Source organism: Ctenopharyngodon idella, chromosome 20, assembly GCF_019924925.1.
Source record: "Ctenopharyngodon idella isolate HZGC_01 chromosome 20, HZGC01, whole genome shotgun sequence".
NCBI lineage: Eukaryota > Metazoa > Chordata > Actinopteri > Cypriniformes > Xenocyprididae > Ctenopharyngodon > Ctenopharyngodon idella.
The window spans coordinates 6,186,634-6,210,769 of NC_067239.1; the positions used below are offsets into that span (position 1 = coordinate 6,186,634).

At 37.2% G+C, this 24,136-nt stretch overlaps 1 protein-coding gene across 1 annotated transcript; it reads left to right on the forward strand.

Annotated features, from left to right (window-relative positions):
• Positions 1-15,592: 15,592 nt before the first annotated feature.
• kcnk13b (potassium channel, subfamily K, member 13b) lies at positions 15,593-23,337 on the forward strand. Its single transcript, XM_051876477.1, has 2 exons — positions 15,593-16,133; positions 19,210-23,337. Exons 1-2 carry the CDS (start codon positions 15,794-15,796, stop codon positions 20,106-20,108), a joined length of 1,239 nt encoding a protein of 412 aa, XP_051732437.1. The 5' UTR covers positions 15,593-15,793; the 3' UTR covers positions 20,109-23,337.
• The last annotated feature ends 799 nt before the right edge of the window (positions 23,338-24,136 follow it).

Sequence of the window (24,136 nt, forward strand, 5' to 3'; positions counted from 1 at the left end):
GCATTGGGATAAATGTTTTGCCCCCACAATAAAAATTACAGAGCTTTGACCATAAAACCAAGAATTTAAATATTATCTTACAAAGACATTATTGAGGAATATAGAGTGACAACAGATATTTATATGGATGTTTTGAAAGTAGTCAGTATCTGCTATACTCTCATAAAGATCTCACTGATTTACACTGCCCTCCAAAAGTTTGGAAACGCCCTAGAAAAGTGGGGTTTTGGACAATATTGGCATGAATCCTTTTTAAATTGTGATAATTTTGCACTGATAAGGGACAACACAAACTACGAAAACATATTTTATTACATAAACAGTTTATACATAGAAAAAACTTAAATTTTCGATTCATCAAAATATCCACCATTAGCAGCTATCTGACCTAAACTGGGTTCTGATTGGTTCATTGTATTCTAAACTTAATTGGGAATCAATTGTTGAAGCTATAAAGGTGTGCGGACCCAAAAATCTTTTACAAACCTGGGCCAAGTTTAAACCAGTAACCAGGCATCACAGCTGTCTGACTTTGAAATGTATATATTGCCATTATTATGTAATCAAAATGAAAATTATTTTTGCTGGTCTTCAATGATAATGTCAAGTTACTTTAATGTATTTGCACCAAAAAATGATAAGGATTTATGCTGATATCATCCAAAACCACACTTTGCCAGGGGTGTTTCCAAACTTTTACATCACAAGATATCAGAATTTCATCTTACTTTTTGGGTATATAAATATCAGCATCTGCAGCAAATTGCATATCTTGGGTGTCTGAATAAAATTAAAGGATTAGTTCACTTTCAAGTGAAAATTACTCCAAGCTTTACTCACCCAGGTGTATATGACTTTCTTCTTTCTGATGAACACAATCAGAGTTATATTAATAAATATCCTGACGCATCCGAGCTTTATAATGGCAGTAAACGGGATCAACAAGTTTGAAGCTCAAGAAAGTGCATCCATCCATTATAAGCGTACTCCACATGGCTCCGGGAGGTTAATAAAGGCCTTCTGAAGTGAAGCAATGCGTCTGTGTAAGAAAAATATCCATATTTAGCAAGTTATAAAGTAAAATATCTAGCTTCCGCCAGACTGCCTTACTTACGAAGAAAGTGTAACGCCTCTCGCAGTTCAAAACGCTTACACTACATCCTACGCCTTCCATATTCAACTTACGGAAAAAGCTTAACTGACGTGACGACAGTTACGCTTTCTTTCTGAGAAAAGCTTGGGGTAATTTTTATTTGAAAGTGAACTAATCCTTTAAGGTGTTTTTTCTCCTCCTTGAGTATGCACTCTGCCATAAGAGCAATAAAAACCTGATGTGTCACATGATACTCAACAAAAAAAACAAAAACAAAAAAAAACATATGCAAACTTTTTTTAAATATTTTGTCTGAAGGATCAAGACTGTTCCATTAAAAAAAAAATCTGACTATTATTTTATATGTCAGACTTATGGGTTAAGAAATCAAATGATAAAATGGTGGTGGTGGTGGTGGTGGTGGTATTCCCAGAATACCCTAGTAACTGCAATATGCTAAAAACCACTCTGAAGACCTTAGCAACCACATAGAAAGCCTAACAACCACCCACAACACCCTAGAGGAATCAGTTGGGGGATTACATAATATTATCATAATTTAACTCATTTCATTATGGTCATATAACAGAAACAGTGTCAGTCCTTTTATCTTGACAACAAATCCCTTAAAGATCCAAGTTTTTCTATCCATCCGATCAATTGTTCCCCCAAAAGCTCCTGGTTCTCATGTCTGTTTTACTAATGAAGAGGAAACAGATTGTGACTTGTGCGACTCGCCTGCTTTCTTAATGAGAGAGGCATCAGAATTCAGCTCCAGTGGGGCCTGATTTTTGCATATATAGAGACCATCTGATACATCTGCTGCTATCTCTCTTGTGAGCACATCCTCCTTTCATTTGGATTTGCTGCTACAGGCTTTCTCATGTTGAGTCTCAGTACAAAATCGGTAAGCAGTGCCTCTATTGTCTGTACTATTTTCTACTCCAACAGAGTAGCTGTGGGTAAACAAGCTGTTCAGTTACTGTAATACATCTCTATTGTGATGTATATATATGAGTGAAATGGCTTCTTGAACAAGAAAAAATGTAGGGTTTGGACTTTTTTTTGTCCATCAGCAATTGATTGGATGGTTGTGGTTTGCTATTGGTGGATTTCATTTGATTGACAGGTTGTCCCGCCCTCATGCCAGTAAACATGCCATCAGAGAAGAGATACTGTAAGAGGGAGGGAAAGTTATTTTGATTAAAGATTACGAGGGCACATGAATCTAAAAAAAAAAAAAAAGATGTGCACGGATAAATCATTATAATAAATACTGCAGTATTCCATGAAAAAAAAAAGAATTCAGTTTTGAATTCATGGTGACCTTTAAGCCTTTGAGATTGTGATGTCTGCAGTGCTGTTTGTGTCTTGACCTTGGAGGCTAATTGACAGAGTGTCCTGCTGAAAAACAGACCGCAGCAAGAAAAAAAGAGCAGGGACTAATGACCCTGTTTGGTCCTGTTCAGGCCTGTAATCACAGCAGCCATTTGATCTATCTTCAGACAGAAGAAGGAAGGTCAGGCTTTTACTCTAACAGCAAAGATTCCTCTTGCCTGTAGGACCGTTTGATAGAAGCTTTGCTATATATAAATGCACTATTGATTGTCAGTAAACAACCAGGGCATTAAAAATGTCATATATTCTGTGTTTATGAGTCGGGAAAGACTTAATAACAAGCAATGCATTGACATCTAAAGCTATTTTTTATTATGTCTGCTCATCACACACTCAATAGACATAATGATTTTATACTGTAGCCTACAAACTGTATATTCTATTCCCAACCCTATTACAGAAAACGTTCTGCATTTTTATGTTTTCAAAAAACACCATTATGTATGATTTATAAGCAGTTTTCCTCATGGGGACCAAAGAATGTCTGCAAAAGAACAAGGATTTTGCCATCTTTGTGAGGACATTTTGTCCCCATAACATAGGTCAACAATATATCATTAAAAAGTTTTGATCTCAGTAAGATTTTTTTTTAAAGAAAAATACTTTTATTTAGCAAGAATGCATTAAATTTATCAAAAGTGACAGTAAAGACTTACTGACACAAAAAAGTATCATGGTTTCCACAAACATATTAAGCAGCACAACTGTCTTCATTTATAATGATAAAAATTGTTTCTTGAGCAGCAAATCAGCATTAGAATGATTTCTGAAGTAATCATTATTTATGATTAATATTTATGATTAATAAATCAGCATATTGTCAGGGTTTAGGTGTGGCTGTAGTGAAACGCACGACTCAGGAGATACACAAATAATCTTTTAATTGAAGACTCAAACTTGGAAACATATAGGAGAGCAAATAGAACAAACAACCACATTACCTTAAAACAACATCAATGCAAGACAAAGACTAGATAGAAACTGAGAGCTTATATACAAGGTGAACAAAGTACTAAACGAGACTAATTAACAAGGCACAGTTGAACTGAGGACACTAATCAAATGAGAAACCTAGGATACAAACAAGTGGCGGGAAACAAGGAACAAAGGAGAACATGTGACTAATGAAAAACAAACTCATACATGAACAGAACAGGGCAAAGCTGCACGATTAATCGTAAAAAGATCGCGATCTCGATTCAAGCACCCACGCGATCCTACTTTATTAATGACAACGATTCTCCCGCGTCTATTATCGACAAAATCATACCGGAGCGTTAAAATCTGTGTTCGTTTTGAAGCCAGAGAGAGCCGTTTTGAATCACACATTAGTTATTTTTTGTGTTACAAATATTCACATTATCACAGAATTCCTGAGATATAAGTTTTAAGTTAGTATTTAAACACCGATGTCTACGGTAGCGATCAAAATAGAGCAAACTACCTTTTGAAACGAACCTGGCACGTGAAATAACGGTTGTATCAATTACATCTAATTCCACTAGGTGGCGACAACTGACTGTTAAAAAATGCATTTGTCATTGAATCGTTCATTCAAAAGATTCGTTCAAAAACACTGATTCATCCATCAATGAAACAAATGAGTCATTGAATTCATTCAAAACCATTTTTTAAATAATTCATTCAAACATTTTCCAGCAATTAGAGTCAGCAATTTATATTTTGTCAGAACCGTGAAGAATCGTGATCTCTATTTGAAACCAAAAAATCGTGATTCTCGTTTTATCTAGAATCGTGCAGCTCTAGAACAGGGAAAACGGATCAAAATACTCAAAACAGACATAACCCTGACACATATGATGTTTTTATGGAGTCTTTAGCTGTTGTTTCACTTCATTCACCCATCCATTATTCATGCTTTTAATGAACTGTTTACAAAAACCACAGCTTTTGGTTGTTTGAGAAACTGTGATATTTATGTCATAATAAGTGACCTAAAAATCAAAATCTGTTTCTCTGGGTTACAGGCTAAATAAGGCATGGAACTTTTTGGGAAAACTTGGTGGGCAGCAAAAATCAGGCAACAAGGTCATCCACTTCAGCCTCGAGTCCTCAACCCACATGCATGTTAATTATGAATGTCCGAAATTAAGCCTCGTTAAGCCAAACATTTGTGTGAAAGGCTGAGCAGGGAAATGTACAATTCTAATGTCTAAATGTCTCCTGAATTTCAACAGTTTCATGGTGTGGGAGCAAAACTGTATTTAATTTAAGGTATTTAATTTAATGTAATTTAAAATGTGTTAATTTAACATAGCTTTTGGGAAAATACTGCATAGTTTTATTGGACGCATAACCTAACGTCAACAACAACGTATACGGAACAAAAAGGAGTGTCTCAGATAAAGAGAAGGAAATTTTTAAAATATCTACTGTAAAAATACATGTGACAAACAGTACTCTTTGCACATGTTGGTATCATATGACTTTGAAAAACATTTATACCAATTTTGTAACAGTTATGATCTGTTTTATTAGGTTTTGGTTTCCCTGTCTGTGTTCATAGTTAGTTTCCTTGGTTGTTAATTATCCCTCACCTGTTTCTGTTTATGTTAATTGCTTTCCTCATGTATGAGTTTCCTAAGTTCATTTGTCCGTAATGGTGTGGTTGTGTGAAGTTATTCTCCTGCGATCTCCTGAGTTTCCTGTTTTAGATTTATTAAAGACTGTTTTTGTTTCTCCTTTCCTTCTTTGTGCACTTTATTATAGCCAGTCCGTGACAATTTTCAAAAACAGGTTTAATTTAATTACATGTGGTGGAATCATCAAGAAAAAAGTAATATCATATTTTCCTTACACCTTGAATATGTGAGTGTACATGTCGTAATCATTCTTTTCAAAAAAAGTTAAAAAAAGTTTTTAATTATAATTTTTAAGGTAAAAATAATTTTTAAAAAACCTGAATTATCCTTGCCTCATCATAAAAAGATCAAACCTGAATTTCGTAATTTAATGAGGCTTTTTTCTTCATTGTGATAAGATGCCAGTTATACTACCATGACATTTTATTTATTTATTTTTTTTTTCAAAAAAGAGGTGTTTAGAGGTGTTTTCTAGTCATTATTTTTATAAATTGCATTTTTAACTTTGGAAGCTTGTTTCAGCCATGGAATAAAACAATTTAAAAAATATTTGCCACTTTTTTTTTTTCTTTCTTTTTTTTTTTTTTTTACAATTCTGACTTTTTTCCTCAGAATTGTGAGATATAAAGTCACAACTGCAAGATATAAATTCGCAATTACAAGAAATAAAATCAGACTGACTTTTTTCTTGCAATTCCGAGTTTATATTTCACAATTCTGACTTTTTTCCCAGAATTGTGAGTTTATGGCTCTGAGGAAAAAAGTCAGAATCACGACTTTATAACTCAAAAAAAAAAAAAAAAAAAAAAAGTATAGACCTTATGTAGCCCCGCCCCTTTTCAGCGTTGCGCTCGTTGTCTTTTGACTTCCGGTTTGTATTTCCACAGCGATCTTACATTTATGAATGAACTGCTCGTTTTAAAATCTTCCCGTTCTACTGACATTTGTTAAGACATCTGCTTTAAACATTACAATGCTCATGATAACTTTCATTAACTCTACAACAAGTAAATCCACTTAACCAGCTAATTATTCTTTGACAGCGATGCCATAGAAATGTACAGAGGAACCGCAAAACGGAAGTTCAAAGACAGTTTAATAAGGATGGCGCCGCGCTTGTTTCTCTGGCGCATAAGGTCTATATGGAAACAAGCTTCCATAGGAATCATTCCATTTTATCATTATGGGATTGCTACTTTTGAAACAAGTAGTAACATTTAAAAAACATTAGATGAAGCATCCAACTAAAATGTTTCAGAAGAAAAAAAAACGTTCAATGAACGATGTATAAATTGTGCCAATGTTTTGAGAACATTATTAAAGACCAGATAACTCTGAATGAACATTCTATTATTGTCACTGGAAGAATGTTTGTTCGTAACATTGAGAGAACCTTGCCAGAACGCCAAAGTTCTGTGAATGTTCCCTGTTAACTAGGTGACAACCACTAGTATAAAGCAACTGTCATGATGTTAAAGCATGCTCAACTTACGAAGAAAGTGTAAACTGGCGTCACGTCAGTTAAGCTTTTTCCGTAAGTTGAATAAGGAAGTAGGACATAGCGTAAGCTTTTTGAACTGCGAGAGTTTTACACATTCTTCGTAAGTTGATTACGGAAGGCGGTCTGGTGGAAGCTAGATATTTTAAGTTTTCATAACTTGTTAAATATGGATATATTTTTTTTTTTACACAAACTCATTGCTTTGCTTCAGAAGGACCGGAGCCATGTGAAGTACGTTTATGATGGATGGATGTGGATGGATGCACTTTCTTCAGCTCATACTCCTTAATAGTATCGCTCACTGCCATTATAAAGCTTAGATGTGTCAGGATTTGTATTATTATTTCTCCGATTGTTCATCAGAAAGAAGAAAGGACACCTAGGATGGCTTGAGGATGAGTAAAGCTTGGGGTAATTTTCATCTGAAAGTGAACTAATCTTTTAAGCAGCTATTAAAACAATAGAAAATTCAGTTAATCATTTCAGTGAGGTTGTTAACTCTGTGGGCTGCGCATTTTGCCTTCATTTTGATCCAAAGCCTATTTACTCCCTCTCTGAATGACCCCAATGGTCCAGTGGAGTGGCTAAACTTCAAAGCTTTGAAGGGAACGGACTGATGTTCCTCTCCCTGTGGATAAAAGGAGTTTAGGTTTGTTCTGCAGACTGACATTGGCTATATAGAGTTTCAACTGTGTGCATGTATGAAACTATTAAATCGTTATTTTCACCTTCATTCAAGAAACGCTTGTCATTTAACAAATCCTGGTGTGGGACTAATGATAAGAAAGTAGGTGGGGAAAATGTGAGGAAGTCACATTACAGCAAAAGAGAAGTGACCTCATTTGCAACAACGTCAATGGTCGCAATTCTAAACAGTTTTTTCTCCTGTGTCCTCTCTGCTGGATCGGTGTTGGTGTTTTTACGCCCCTCCTTTTCCTCCATGCAGTTGTTTTGATGTCTGTCCCACCAAAAGCACCCATCGCCCTCCAGGGAGTTTTGAGGTCTTCCTGACATCAGATGGAATTCTACAGTGCTGCTGCCCAAAGGACAGAGCAGTACACAAATGTTGCTTACAAACAAAAAGAGACATCTAGACTTGGAATTTCGAGTAAGCATGTGATGTGTCGCCAGGGTTGGGCAAAAATACATCAAAATGTATTTTAAAATAAAATACCAAATACCTTAATTTTAAATGTATCAAAATAAACTACAAAATACAGCAGCCACACCATGTATCAAAATAAACTACTGTATTTTTGTATTTTAAAAATACTAAAAAATACTTTTACAAGGGAGCATGAAATTTCTTCGCAAACCATCCATCAATTGGCCTATTTGATCTATCCCTTCACCATTACATTGACTAAGTTGATTAAGTTGTTTGAAAGCAACAGCTTTTCTCTGCCCGAGTCATGCAATAAATCTGACATATGCAACCAGTTAAAGGCACAAATATGTAGGATTTTTCAATTAAAATATCCAAAAACCACTAGAACAATGTTATATATTTTGTTGACTTGTGTACTTACATTATCCCAAATGTTTCTAAGAATGTTTAAATCCAGAGAAATAAGCAATTTTAACCAGGACACGGAGCGTGTCCGTGTGTCGCCTATCAATGACATCATTACCCTCGATTTCCGGTTTTATTTTGTCGAAACCATGGAAACATCAAAGACACTTTAGTACTGTATATTATGTGTTTTATTAGACAGGAGAGCAAATGTTTGGATACATTCATCGACAGAAAACTCATGTTATAAAGCTTAACACATCAAGGGCCAGATTTACTAAACGGGGCAAATTAGCGTGAGAGCGCAATTCCACAAATGCGTCGAAGGGAGTGGCAAGTTTTGCGTGTGATCTGCTGCTGACACGCAAATTAAAGAACACAGACGCAGTCAAATCATTTACATAATGACTAACGCAATCTACCAAGAGCAGCACAAATTAGAGTTGGGTCACAAATAAACAGAGCTGATGTCTGGCCCTAAGTCTTTTTGTTTGAATCTCGTTGTCTTGATTTACAGCGAGTACCATGTTTTACCATGACTAATATCGATCTAGCTTACTGCAGTGTGCAACAAGTGTCTCATAGTAGCCGCTGAGTGAAAGCACAGAGTAGCACTATAACAACTTTCAACACACAAATGTATCTAATATGATAAACAGCGCTGCTTTACCCTACGTGCACATGACCGGAAGAAGCGGAAGCAGCGACTGCAGCATAATAAAAGGTCCGCTGCTGTCGAGACGTGTGTCGCGCTCATCTCTCATTAGCAATCGCTCCAGCGGCCTCGTTACTGCTCCCACAGCACTCGGCCATGCTCTGCTTACAGTAACGTTAATAATCTCATCCATGAACATGATTTCTGTCCCGTCCCGATTCTTTTCCACCGGCTGTAGACGCGAAGACAACACCTCTCATGATTCCGTGAAATCAAGGTGTCATCGAGCTACGCCTTTGTTTTGAATGAGCGATCTCTAGCGGCAAAAATTTACATATTGTGGCTTTAACAGATCAAATATTCACATATTCACTGATCTCCCAGATAAAGGTTAGTTTTAAAGTAAACAACAGTATAATGTTTGCGAATGACTCATAATTGTATCCTAATTTAGTTACTTGGTGTTTGGTAACGAAGGGCCTACTTTGCATCAGCAACACTGACTCAATGACAAAGAAGTCATTCATAAGAAGACAACTGATGGCACCTGTATTCATAGCAACTAGTTTCTAACTAATTAATCATTTGATTGTTAATCATAAATATAGGGGGGGCTGCTGCTCGGTATAATAGTTTTCAAGAACACTATGTAAATTGGTAAACTATTTAGCCTAGGCTACCAAAACGAACACCAAAACTTAACATGAACTGTTAAAAATTATAGCGATTTATGCAAAAAAATTGATGGAAAGCTGGCAGCCTGCACGTTTCTTGACCACCTTCTTCCATATGGATCTGTTCTGATCGCAACAAGTCTCTGCAAACTACTGAGTAAGCACCAATCAGAGGCTGCAATTTTATGATGTCATCATGTAGACTTCTTACAAAGTATTTACAGTATTTTAAAAATACAAAAATACAAAAGACTAAAGTATTTTGATACAAAATACAAAGCCATTTTCATCAACCCTCAATACAAATTACAAAATACTATTTTGTATTTGAAATACGTATTTGACATATAATACATTTGCCCATCCCTGTGTCGAATTGACGAAAATGGTAGTTGTGTCCGAAATCGAATACTTCCCTACTATATAGTATGTGAAAAACAGTACGCTAAAAGAGTAGTACCGTATTGTTCTGAATATAAGATGACTCTGATTATAAGAGTCATCTTATATAAGAGATTATATTCCACCAAGTGGTTAAAATGAATCATTTGTATTCATTACAATTACTTTGTTTAACATTTAAAAACAGACATGTTCAAATTCCAAAGCTTGTTTGTTCCTGTTGGTAAGACTGACAAGCTTTGGAATTTGAACATGTCTGTTTTTAAATGTTAATAATTTTAATTAATACAAATTATACGTTTTAACCACTTGGTGGAATTGGCAGAAGTTCCCGTCATCATGCGCCGTGGTAGCGCATCAAATCATTCACATGTATAAATATGAAGCTATTGAGCACCTAGTTGATTTTGAATTAATATTTCATGTCGATATACAGTGGTTACATACTGTTGAAACTAATTGACTCTAGAATATTGGCAAGGAAAACTAACTTTACCGAGCTCTGAGAGCCCCCTAGTGGTCGGGAGCATTTCCGTTGTGTTGTAGCTCGATTTCTTTGTGCTGTGGCTTTATTTCGTTGTGTTGTGGCTTGTTTCCGTTGTGTTGTGAACTTATGTTTGTAGATTCACACTCCTGCAGAATTGGTTAGTACAGTTTACTGCAAGCTATGGAAATGCAGAAATTAAAATTAAAGCTCCAACCTGAAAATCCCGAAAAAAGTCTGTTGGTGCTTCAGTGGCTACCTCACTCAGAGAAGCTGTCAATCTCAGCTGTCAACCATGACGTCACACTCCCGTTTTTATAGAATCAAATAACTAACTAAAACCTTTTGGAAATTTTTTTTTATTTGAAGTGTAATTTGATTGTTTAGTTTGTCTCATGTCCCATAAGATTACATAGAGAGGGCAGGGTTTATGACCTATACTGGAACCAGCCACCGGGGATGTTTTGGCTTCTCTTTTCAGGACTTGTGCGACGCACTTGTGACAGTCACGCAACTCTTAGACGGTAGGATTTTCTGTGACTGTTAGCCTTTTTAAGACTGTCTTTTAGCACTCGCGATCTCCTAACATTACACTTTGATACACCGTATTTCTTGGCACACACTTTTTACACGTATTTGGCGCCACCTATTGTTATGAGTGTATCATTGCCATACAAGTCTAAAAGCTGAATATAAGATGAAACTGTTTTTTCAGATGTGTTTCTTAAGAAAAAAACATTCTTATATTCGGAACAATACGGTATGTCCGAATACACACTGCATCCGAAATAAAATAGTGAAAAACAGTAAGCCAACAGAGTAGTATGTCCGAATACATAGTATTTGAAAAACAGTAGACAAAAAGTACCCAGATGAACTACTACTTCCGGCAAGAATCTGAAGTGTGCATTGGCGGGACACTTTACTATCCCATGAGGCCACGGGAGAGGATTTGTGAATGGCAGTGAAGCGTCGCCCCTGATGCTGGTAGGTCACGTGACAGTAACAACATGGTGGATGTTGTACGTCCAGATAACATTCATACTACACACATTCATACTAAAAAAAAGCACTTTAAATACCCCAATGATGCACTTAATTAACCGAAAAAACTAAGTGTGGAATGTTGGACTTCACACACTCGACTGTCGCAGCTTTAATTACGTAGCGGAGAGGGAAGGGCTATCAAAATAACCTTATTAAGTTCATACAAAGTACATAGTGTACAAATGTATAGTGCATTATTTTGAGACACAACTACATTCATACAATATAGAACATACTTTTTTAATGGTCGCAAAATGACGGTAATTATGACATTGGGGTGAATGCAGCATTATATTTTCTTTTATCCTGTCTCTGTAGGCCAATTCAGACTGCACCGACAGACAGCAAAAGACACTTTGTCAGGTTTTGTCGGATGTTGCCTCTATGTGTGTTAACATGACTTTGAAAGTTTGACATTAAAATACATGGTATTACTTACTAATATTTGATACAAATCACTGTACGATGATAATATAATATGTGTTTGTCAAGCTGAACTCATTATTGGGTGAACCAGTTCACCTCTGCCGCCCCTGTGGAGCCGGGCCTGATTTGAACGTAATCCTAATCACCAAGGTCCTGAAAACTTTCTAAGGACAAGCACATTTTTAGCTCTAAAAATAACGCAATACATCAGACTTCAAAGCTCTGTGCAATGTCTAAACCAATCGATCGGACAGTTTAGCACTGAATCTATAAATACATTGTGTCTGTCTGTCTTAAATGCATAATGGATTTTCGTTTCCCTGTCCGAACTGTGACATTTACAGAAGTTGCCTCTGGACGTCCCAGAGTAAATGCTGAAAATTTCCCAACCAGATTCAAAAGGTCATACACTATTGATCACAATGAAGTATTCCCACCGCACAGTCTAATCTAATAATGCAAACGTGCTTAATGTTACACGACTATCTACAAGACTTTTGTGCATGTGTCAGTGATGAGATTTTGGCTGTATTAAGCTATTCAAAAATTTCAAGTTTCAAAATAACTTGAATACACTTCTTCTATGATTTGAAGAATGAGTTGTCATTTCTAAATTAAAAAGTCAGTTTGAAACTTTTTGTGGAGGTAAAAGTAAAAAAAATGGTGGTGCAACTGTCTAGAGACTGTACAAAAAATGTTTAATTAAAAGACTGAAATTATTGATTATTGAAATAGTTTGTGACATCTATTTCAAATAAATACTGTTCTTTTTAACTTTCTATTTAACTTTCTATTTCTATGAAAAAAAGTATCACGGTTTCCATAAGCATGGGAGAACTTTCCCAACAAAGTCAGACTGTAATTTCTTCATTCCAGCTTGGAAGAAAACTCCAACTTCACCATCACTGAACAGCCAAACATCAGACCTTCTCCTGAGACTGCATCCGGACTCTTGTTCAACGGCCAAGGCAAATGCAAGTATCGTACCCTTCACTAGATAGAGGTTTGGTGTAAGCTATCGTACACTTTGCTTTGAAATCAGAGCTGATGGTTCTTTTCATATGGTTAAATGACTCTTTTCCATAAGAGTCCTGTTTCCGGTTTAATCCACTTCCACTTTACCATTTCCCATGTATGCGTGTTTTGTGTGTATGTGTTTGTTTAGATCAGTTATGTGTTCTTGATTTAGTTAATAAAACTTTGTGCACAATACTCCCTGGTTCTGATTCTGCCTACAGATGTCACTTAAACGATTTCTGATCTTGTTAGCATGCTAAGAAAGAAAAATGAAAAATGAATTAACACATAAACAATACTGAGTGTTCACTGGACGAACTGATTAATTGATTGCAATATTATGCTGGGTTCAGACTACACAATATTTTTGTTGGTTTTGACTCCTAAAATCTTGTCATGTCGTGGACAAGAAACATGCCAGACTTCACGTTGCTACCCGACCATTCTTTGTTTGTGCCGTCTTTACCAACGTGGGTGCTGTCATCGAGAAGGCGGGACCATCGACTGACAGAAGGTGCCGTGAGCGTAAACAAACAATGGCTAGCAGCGTGTTTTGCTCTGACTTGTTGTCAGAAAATCCCAAAAGTGGACACATATCTGGATTGCATGAATATTTGGATTTTGGGAAAAGTTTTGGGACATCTGCATTTACATGCACATGAACTTTAATGACATCTCATTCTTAATCTGTAGGATTTAATATGGAGTTGGCCCACCCTTTGCAGCTATAACAGCTTCAATTCTTCTAGGAAGACTTTCCACAAGGTTTAGGAGTGTGTTTATTGGATTTTTTGGCCATTCTTGAAGAAGCACATTTGTGAGGTCAGGCAGTGATGTTGGTGAGAAGGCCTGGCTCGCAGTCTCCGCTCTAATTCATCCCAAAGGTGTTCTATCGGGTTGAGGTCAGGACTCTGTGCAGGCCAGTCAAGTTCCTCCATACCAAACTCGCTCATCCATGTCTTCATGGGCCTTGCTTTGTGCACTGGTGCGCAGTCATGTTGGAACAGGAAGGGGCCATCCCCAAACTGTTCCCACAAAGTTGGGAGCATGAAATTGTCCAAAATGTCTTGGTATGCTGAAGCATTAAGAGTTCCTTTCACTGGAACTAAGGGGCCAAGACCAACCCTTGAAAATCCGGAAAAACCCTGAGAAACAACCCCACACCATAATCCCCCCTCCTCCAAACTTTACACTTGGCACAATGCCTAGAGTCCAGTGGCGGCGTGCTTTACACCACTGCATCCGACACTTTGCATTGCACTTGGTGATGTAAGGCTTGGATGCAGCTGCTCAGCCATGGAAACCCATTCCATGAAGCTCTCTACGCACTGTTCTTGAGCTAATCTGAAGGCCACACGAAATTTGGAGGTCTGTAGCTATTGACTCTGCACAAAGTGGGCAACTCAGCATGCGCTGACCCCGCTCTGTGATTTTACGTGGCCTACCACTTCGTGGCTCAGTTGCTGTTGTTCCCAATTGCTTCCACTTTGTTATGATACCACTAACAGTTGACCGTTGAATATTTAGTAGTGAGGAAATTTCACGAATGGACTGGTGGTAACCTATCACAGTACCACGCTTGAATTCACTGAGCTCCTGAGAGCGATTCATTCTTTCACAAATGTTTGTAGAAGCAGTCTGCCTGCCTAGGCGCTTGATTTTATACACCTGTGGCCATGGAAGTGATGGGAACACCTGAATTCAATGATTTGGAGAGGTGTCCCAATACTTTTGGCAATATAGTGTATGTTTTATTTACCCTTTTTCACTCTGTTGCAGTAGTCCTTCGAGGAAACATCATAAATGCAGGAGTATTGTTGCCATAGCTCCACAAACATATCCTCCATTGTAAAATTCCACCTAGCAGGAAAGATACTATTGTCTCTCTTTCATTTCAGCACGTTTGAAAGCATGTAGGAAGGCGCTTCTGTGCTTCTATTGGCTGTGGACGACTGGAAAAATATTAAACATGCTAGTCTTTCTGTCGTGACATCGTGAAGCATCGCAGACGTGGCATCGGTTGTAGTCCACTACACTCTAAAAAAAAACTAAACAAATTTACACAGTAAAATACCGTTTTCTATTGAAGCAGTAATACACTGTGAAAACAGTGCATTCTGGGTAATATTATTTGTCATTTTCGAGAAAGTCTTTCTCAAAAACAACAAATAAAATTACCCAGAATACATTGTTTTTACTGTGGAAAATTGTATTTTACTGTGTAAATTTGTTTCAATTTTTTACAGCTATTTTGACACTACACAAGCTGAAATGATCGAATCTTGCGTCCTGATGGCCATTGTCGTTTACGAATCCCCACTACTACTTGATGTAGTTATTTGTGTAACTACATCAAGTTAATCTGATTAACTGGTCCAAATGATCATAATTAATTATAACAAGTTATGATTAATTATTATTTCCCCTCTGAGCTAACAAAATTTACTTTGAAAAATATGCTGGAAAGGGCTTTGAAAATAATGGTTAATAAAAAATAAAAATAAAAAAAACTTTTTTTCAGTTGACACCATATTTTTAAAGCCATTAAAAAACAGGCTATTTGTAGAAAATAAAAAATAAAACCAACATGAATAAAAAAAATGGTATTTTAAACAACTTGGTATAAGTGTTTTGAATTATATGTTTAAAAGATTTCTCCTTTGTGTGTGTGTGTGTGTGTGTGTGTGTGTGTACGCGCGCGCGCTGCTGTAGAACCTGTGATCTGATCTGACGCCACTGACCGGATCTGCGCGCGCTCTTGGAGAGGTTGGGGTCACACAGTCCATCACAGCGCTGGAGACAAAACGCATCATGCTGGCAGATGTCTTCCGGCAGGAGCTGGACATTTCGAGCAGAATAACGCTTCTGAGATTAAGATCCCAGAAACATTTGGACGCAGACCTCTGAACAGAAAAATGCATGATCCATGATGAACTGGGATGTGGTGGTTCATCTGTTCCTATAATATTGCTCTAAAATAATGGCTTGCAGGGCTGGATGCTGCTGCAACAGCATCAGTAACATAAATGAAGATAATGCAAGATTTCTCATGTTGGCTTTGCTAATCATCATCTACCTGTTATGCGGGGCAGCGGTGTTTTCAGCGCTGGAGCATCCGAAGGAGAAGCTCGCCAAGGAGAGATGGGCTCAGAGGATCGAGCAGTTCACCCACAAGTACAACCTGAGTCAAGACGACCTGAAGAACTTCCTGAGGAACTACGAGGAAGCCAATGTGGCGGGAATCCGTGTGGACGCGACCAGACCGCGATGGGATTTCGCGGGAGCTTTTTATTTTGTCGGAACTGTGGTTTCAACTATCGGTGAGCTGCCAAAATAACCTTCTAAACTCAAAGTGCACAAAAATATTTTGATAAAAATGTAATCTATTAGAGTGATTATAGCCAGCATAAATACATTAAAGTAACATGCGCAACAGGTCCTTACCATTTGGTTCGCATTCAGACAGCGAAACGATAGCTTTTTTTTTTCTTTCAGTGGCACTAAAGTGATAATATTGATGTTTAAGACTAGATGGATTTTCTCACGTCATGGTTTAATTAACAAGTTTAATCTGATTTAATGGATTTCAAGCATCTTGACTCCTGAGACGTGGGAAACATTGTCCTTTTCATTTACCTGCCATTTGTTTTTACAAAAGCTATTTAAAACTAATCAAAAGCACTTTGAAGCTAATCTGAGCTGGTCACTGTGCAAACCAATTCATTTCATATTCTCTCTCTCTCTCTCTCTCTAAAGCATTATCTAAAACAGCCTGGCTATAACTAATACTCAAAAGGTTTCACAGCTGTATACTTTTTTGCCATTACCACTGTCAGGTATTTGTAAAATTAATAGGCTATTAAATTGAGTCTTCTTCCCCCTTTCTATATTTGTGACCATGGACCACAAAACCAGCCATAAGGGTCAATTTTTTTAAATTGAGATTTATTCATCATAAATAAGCTTTCCATTGATGTATGGTTTGTTAGGACAATATTTGGCCGAGATACAACTATTTGAAAATCTGTAATCTGAGGGTGCAAAAAAAAAAAAAAAAAAAAATCAAAATATTGAGAAAATCGCCTTTAAAGTTGTCCAAATGAAGTCCTTAGCAATGCATATCCACTCACAAAAATATGTTTTTTGATATATTTAAGGTAGGAAATTTACAAAATATCTTCATGGAACATGATCTTTACTTAATATCCTAATGATTTTTGGCATAAAAGAAAAATCGATCATTTGACCCATACAATGTATTGTTGACTATTGCTACAAATATACCCGTGCGATGACTGGTTTTGTGGTCCAGGGTCACATTTCATCTGCTAACATCACACAGACTCTGGTAAGATATATATAGATATATATATATATATATATATATATATATATATATATATATATATATATATATATATATATACATATTATCTGATAGTTTAGAGCTATATTGAGGAAAAACACTTTTTTTGTGAAGAAGCAAGAGAATAAACCTATATGTGAAACCTCTGAACATGATAAACAGATTAACTGTAAACAGAATTCCATTCCATCAATTCGACTAATACATAAACCTTTTTTGAAAGTGAAACTCTTTCAATATTAACCCACGAGAACTTAAAATTTAGTATCTCCATAAACCAAGTTCAATTAATTCTCAGCATGTGTCAGATTTGTCTTTGCAGAAAGGCTAAAGAGGATATTAAATCCATCAGGTCTTATTTCCATGCAGTCTGTCATCTGGCAGTTCATGCGCAAAAAATGAGACGTCTTCACAGCAGAGCAAGCGAAGTTTATTTTAAGCTCATTAATATTTACACTTATCCTCTCCTGATGCTTGTAGATCATCTAGAAGATAGAAAAGTCATACCATGGATATGAACAGTAGACAGTTTTCAAGGGCATAGTTGCATAATGGTGTCTTATTCATTCGTAGTTTAATTCATGCACCGAATTTCAGGTTATCAATAAACACATAGTAGGAAAAGGTCTTTGTAAATATGCCAGTGGATGCTATATATACATGCTTCTCAGGATTTAATTGCAATGAAATCGTAATCAAAATGAACCAGTTTGCAGATGAAATTGGTATGACCAATACAAGAAAAAACTATGGAGAGGTAAGGCTGCCGTCACCAATGGCAACCTATTTCTAGTGGTTTGAGAAGAAAGGAAAGTGGGGTTGTCTGGATGGTGCAGGTGATTGGAGCCTGGGGTTCACGTGGGATTTGGAGCACATGCTCCTCATTAAAGGACAATTACAGCTCGGTTTCTAATTAGCCCACAGCAGTTGGTTGTGCTAATCTATTGTAGTTCTGCAGTAAAATGAAGGTCTGTAGTGGCTGGATAGTTTTCATACAGTTCTCTGTATGTTTTCATGTCTATAGATTATATCAGGTAAAACACAATATAGGCTATTTGTTCACATTGTAGGAGGATTTTTTTTTCTCAAATCTGATTTTTAAGACCAACTGCAAATTACATGTGGCCAGATCTGATTATTTCTGTTGAGACTGTAACCGCTGTTTCTAGCATATCCACTTTGGTTCAACATGCGTGAGATTTTGACAATGGATGTTTTGCATTGACTGTCTAAATCACATTTGACGCAGACAAAAGCATAAAAACAACAAAGGATGGAATATAAAATGTTTTAATGTCACAACACCTGATAAAGGGTTATTATATTTAACCAAACTAAAACTAAAACCATTTTCGTTATTTAAAATAAAATAAACATTAAAAACTTTTACGACCATATTTCTCATTTTTGTTTAGCTTAATCTGGTACTAAAATAACAAAATAAAATAAATGAATAAATAAAAATGACAAAAACACAACAAAATTAATAAAACTTTAAAATTAAAATTTAAATATATAATAAAATCAAATTCAAAATATTATTAAAAACTATAATAGTATCTCATTGGACCTAAAATAGTACTGACCTGATGTAACAAGTTGTCAAACAATGGATGATGAAAAAAAAAAAAAACATGAATCCAATCTGATTAAAATCTGATTTATCAAAGTAAAATCTGATTTCACTAGAATTGGTTTTTCGAAGTGTTTTTTCTACTGTTCAGTGTTCAAAAACTGAACAAATGGAAGGTATGTTGAGGAAATTTTGCTCCAACCAGACCCAAAAATCTCTAAAAATATAAAATTTTATATATATATATATATATATATATATATATATATATAAGACATTTAAAAAATCATATTATATGTATTATATTATTAATAAAAAAAAAAAAAAATAATAATAATATACTGAATGGCACTATAAAGAACATTTTCTTGCAACCTTGTATATTGTGCTTGCTGTGATTGCTTTATAACAGGTATAAAAATAAAACCTCCTCATTTTATTTCTGTGTCTGGCGCAGGTTTTGGGATGACGACACCCGTCACTATTGCCGGAAAGATATTCCTGATCTTTTATGGGCTTATTGGTTGTGCTGCCACCATTTTGTTTTTTAACCTCTTCCTGGAACGTGTCATCACCGTGATCGCATTCGTTCTGAAGTTCTGCCACGAGCGCAGAGAACGCCGCAAAGCCGGTCCGGCTCAAAACTGCCACCGTCCCTCCGCTGGCAACAGAGAGAGGCGTACGGACAGCTTGGCCGGCTGGAAACCTTCGGTGTACTGTGTAATGCTCATCTTGGGAGTCGCCGCCATCTTGGTCTCCTGCTGCGCGTCCGCCATGTATTCTGCAGCCGAGGGTTGGGACTATCTGGACGCCCTCTATTTCTGTTTCGTGGCTTTCAGCACCATTGGTTTCGGGGATATGGTGAGCAACCAGCGTGAGATGTACAAGGCTCAGGTGGCCTACAGGGTGGGCAATTTCCTTTTCATTCTAACTGGGGTGTGTTGCATCTACTCGCTGTTCAACGTCATTTCCATCGTGATCAAGCAAGTTCTCAACTGGCTTCTGCGGAGGCTGGAGACTCCCTGCCGCTGCCCAGCCCGAGCGAACCGCCATACTCGGAGGAACGTGGTCGTCCCGGGCCACATGAGACCCCGGCGTGAAAACTCCATCGAGACTGACGCAGTCAATGATAGCGAGGCGGATGGACGGCGGATGTCTGGAGAGATGATCTCCATGAAAGACTTTCTGGCTGCTAATAAAGTTAATCTGGCTATTATGCAGAAGCAGCTGTCAGAGATGGCTAACGGACATCCTCGCCAGTTAGGGAGCAGCTCACGCCACAATGAGTTCTCCGGAGGGGTCGGAGCCCTGGGAATCATGAACAACCGACTGGCAGAGACAAGTGTAGATAGATAAATCCAGTATTTAGAAATGTGAAGTAACCAGAGGACATCCACAGGGGGGACCTATAATGCCCCTTTTCACGAGATGTAATATAAGTCTTTGGTGTCCCCAGAATGTGTCTGTTTTCAGCTCAAGTTTCAGCTCAAAATACCCCACAAATAATTTATTATAACTTGTCAAATTTGCCCCTATTTGGGTGTGAGCAAAAACACGCCATTTTTGTGTGTGTCCCTGCTGCTCCCTGCCCCTTTTCCAGAAGAGGGCGGAGCTTTAACAGCTCGAGCTTCGGTTGCTCAACAACAACAAAAGCTGGAGAATCTTATGCAGCCAAAATGACGACTGTCAGTAGTGGTGTTCAACCTTACATTGTTCAAACCGAGGTTGGACACTGATGGAGAGACTCAGGAAGAAGCTACAACTTTTAGAATGCATCTGGATGTTTCTGAATGGTTAGTGGATAAATTTATGTAGTTGCTGTGGGGTTGATTCAACTCATCAACTAGCATGTGGCGTCAATGTTAATCTTTTGTGCAAATCCAGCGTAGAATTGACCCCTCGTTGGTGAAGCAGTCCGGCGCAAAATGACTGCGTGAACGCATTTGCACCATATGTCGGCGCACTAACCACTAGGCTATCGGCGCTGACCTGTTGGACTAGTTTTAAATGTGTGTTCCACGCGTCGGCTCACGTCGGGCTCATGTCTGCGGCAGTTTGCCCGATTCAGCATGTTGAATCGGTGACGGGGCCGCTGGTGAGAGTGGGAACTCTGATTGGATCAGTTTTTCAGAAACGAGTCAGTGCTTGAGAATTAAAGCGAAAATGATGAAAGAGAGCAAGTAAGTCAAGACGGCACAGACAGAAGTTAATGTTATGTTATCCCACCAGAGAATTCCAAAGCGCCAGTATTTTCATTACAACATGAGACGCTTAAAATGAAGAAAGTTATCAACATAACTGATATTCAAAATGGTAAGCAAGCACTGCTTTGTTTACGTTTCGTATATCTAAGTATATCTCGTATATCCTTGTTTTGGTTTCTCATTTTGAATGACGAATGTAGACTATTGATACCTGCTGATATAGACAGTTAATTCGGTACACGCTGGTGCAGAACACACATCCTAGTTTGCAGTCGGTTGTAGTGTGTGCTGTGTGCGCATGTGCAGTTTTTTGTTCCAGACGCAGCCGACAGGAGGTGACAACACCTTCGGTTTTCGTCGCTGCTAGTTCTTTGCCATCGGCTCGGTGTGTCCCGGGCTTAAGAAAAATGGTTCTTTTAAGAACTGTTCACTCAAAGATGGCATTGCTGCAGGAACCCCCTCTTGGAACCTTTATTTTTTTAAGAGTCTATTGTCAATAGCATAGAGATGTATGAAGCACAGCACACACAGAAGTCACTTTCAAACCATGCAGCTTTCTGTTGGTCAACATGGTGAATTCAGTGCGAATGCAGTGCGAAATCTGTTTGGGAAAATCTTTTGCCCTCACGTAAAATTCTCGATCGTGTGGATTCCTGTTAAAATGACTAGATTTTGCCCATAAAAATTCGCCTAACAACAGTAAATGTGACCACACCTTAACTCTTATCCTTTGGGTCTCATTCACTAATAATTGTGTACATATGCTCTTTGGTAAAAGTTTCTCATGCAAAATGTATGGTGGACTCACAAAATGTGTGTAATGTGTATGCAGATTAAATGTGTCTTAAAGGAACACTCCACTTTTTTTGAAAATAGGCTCATTTTCCAACTCCCCTAGAGGTAAACAGTTGAGTTTTACCGTTTTCGAATCCATTCAGCCGATCTCCGGGTCTGGCGGTACCACTTTTAGCATAGCTTAGCATAGTTCATTGAATCTGATTAGACCGTTAGCATCTCGTTAAAAAATGACCAAAGAGTTTCAATATTTTTCCTATTTAAAACATGACTCTTCTGTAGTTACATCGTGTACTAAGACCGACGGAAACGAGATGCTAACGGTCTAATCAGATTCAATGAACTATGCTAAGCTATGCTAAAAGTGGTACCGCCAGACCCGGAGATCGGCTGAATGGATTCGAAAACGGTAAAACTCAACTGTTTAACTCTAGGGGAGCTGGAAAATGAGCCTATTTTCAAAAAAAGTGGAGTGTTCCTTTAAAAGGCCATATTATGCTCTTTGATTTTGTTTCTGGGGTCTACTAATTTCCGAAAAGCGCAGTGTGCTCTGATTGGTCAACTGGAACAGTGTGTTGTGATTGGTCAACCACTTTGAGTGTGTTTCAGAAATGTCACGCCATAACACTACTTAGTAACTTTGCAGACCTTTTTTTATGCTCAAACAGCAACATTACATACTAAAGAAAGATGAAAATGTAAAAAAGCATAATAGGTCCTCTTTTATGTTGATGAATATGGATTATATGAAACAAGGGAGCACAGGTACAAAGCTAGTGATTTGAATAATACACGTCCAAACATTTCCATATAAGGATGAATGACCTTTAGAATGATTTCTGAAGGATCATGTTACACTGAAGACTCGAGTAATGATGCTGAAAATTGAACTGTAATATTGTTTCACATGAGATATCTGAGGCCACCAGGAGGAGTCTGTGGTTTTTGCACGTGTGCTTAAATCCTAAAGTGCAAACTTTTTGATCAATCATGATTTTTGAGTGAGAATGATTGCACAGTTAGTGAATAAGACCCATTGTGAACAAAATAATTTATTGCTGCTGATTTTGGACTTGAGGATATTCGAGCTGCTGTGCTGTTCATCATCTTTCATACAAACTTCTCTAATTGAGTCACTGTAAACTTGTAGAGTTCATTCATTTGAAAACAAATGTGTAAAAATGGATGCCCTTAGTTTTCTTGCATATTTCTGCACTGTCACAGTATGCTAATATGTTCATTATATCTAACGTTAAAGGGGAAGTGTGACATTTATGCATTGGTAGATCGATGGAGTATACGTGGGAAATGAATCATTTGCTCTCATTGCATCAGTTGTACTTAGAATACGTTTCTATGAGAACTTTTCTACGAATAGGATAGACAGTCCATGAAATCTGCATGAATAATGTCTTAATTCATTAAGGCAAAGACATCTTGAACTTTGTGTCTTCCTCATCACACTACACTCGCAAGTAGAAGCAAAGTCGTATCATATTTACTGTCCTATTCTATTTGCTTCACAGATTGACGCGAAAGGACATATAAATAATGAATACAAATCAAAAACAGTTTGTGACACATTAACCAAATAAATAAATAAATAAATATTGTCCTGAATTATGTCTTTGTTATTGTTTGTGAGTGTGTATGTGGCTGAAATATTCATGTTTTTTACCATTTAGGGGCAGTACTCAGACATAAAGATGGAACGAAATGTGTTTAGATCACATTACCAGAGATACAATATGTCATGATGTTAGGAGGTTGCTATGGAAACTATAACTCTTAATGTGCAAGAAGAATACCTCATATCCACCACTTAGATGAAAAACATTGATAGCAGGAATCCTGTTGGTAAGTGAATATGTGCTTCATGGGCGAGATGTTTTGGCTAGTATTGTTCTGAATAGAAGAGCTTTACAAGACTGCTGCGAAGAGGCTGCAAGTAGTCACGACTGCTTTTGTTTCTGGCTCTCCAGGGGCCGGATCTGTGAGGACCCCCTGCAAACCTGCCAAAACATGTCAAAGAAGCAATCAGAGGAAACAGTGTGGAATGAAAAAAGATGGTGGTGAAAAAAAAATAGCCCATGACCTACATTCAGTAAATAAGATGACCTACAATCATACACAGAAATACATGTGACTTCAAAGACACTGAAGTACCAAATCATGTTTTTACATATATATATATATATATGTATGTAAAAACATGATTTGGTAATATATATATATATATATATATATATATATATATAAGATATCATTCTAATATGCTGATTTGATGCTCAAGAAAAAATAACCGTAATATTATCAATGTTGAAAACAGTTGTGCTGTTTAATATTTTTGAGGAAAATGTGACACAATAAAGAAAGAAAGGAATT

Excerpts from the sequence above, each read along its gene's own strand:
- kcnk13b (XM_051876477.1), top strand. The coding sequence starts at position 15,794 with ATGGCTTGCAGGGCTGGATGCTGCTGCAACAGCATCAGTAACATAAAT. Across the intron at positions 16,134-19,209 it reads AACTGTGGTTTCAACTATCG|GTTTTGGGATGACGACACCC; the intron begins GTGAGCTGCCAA and ends TGTCTGGCGCAG.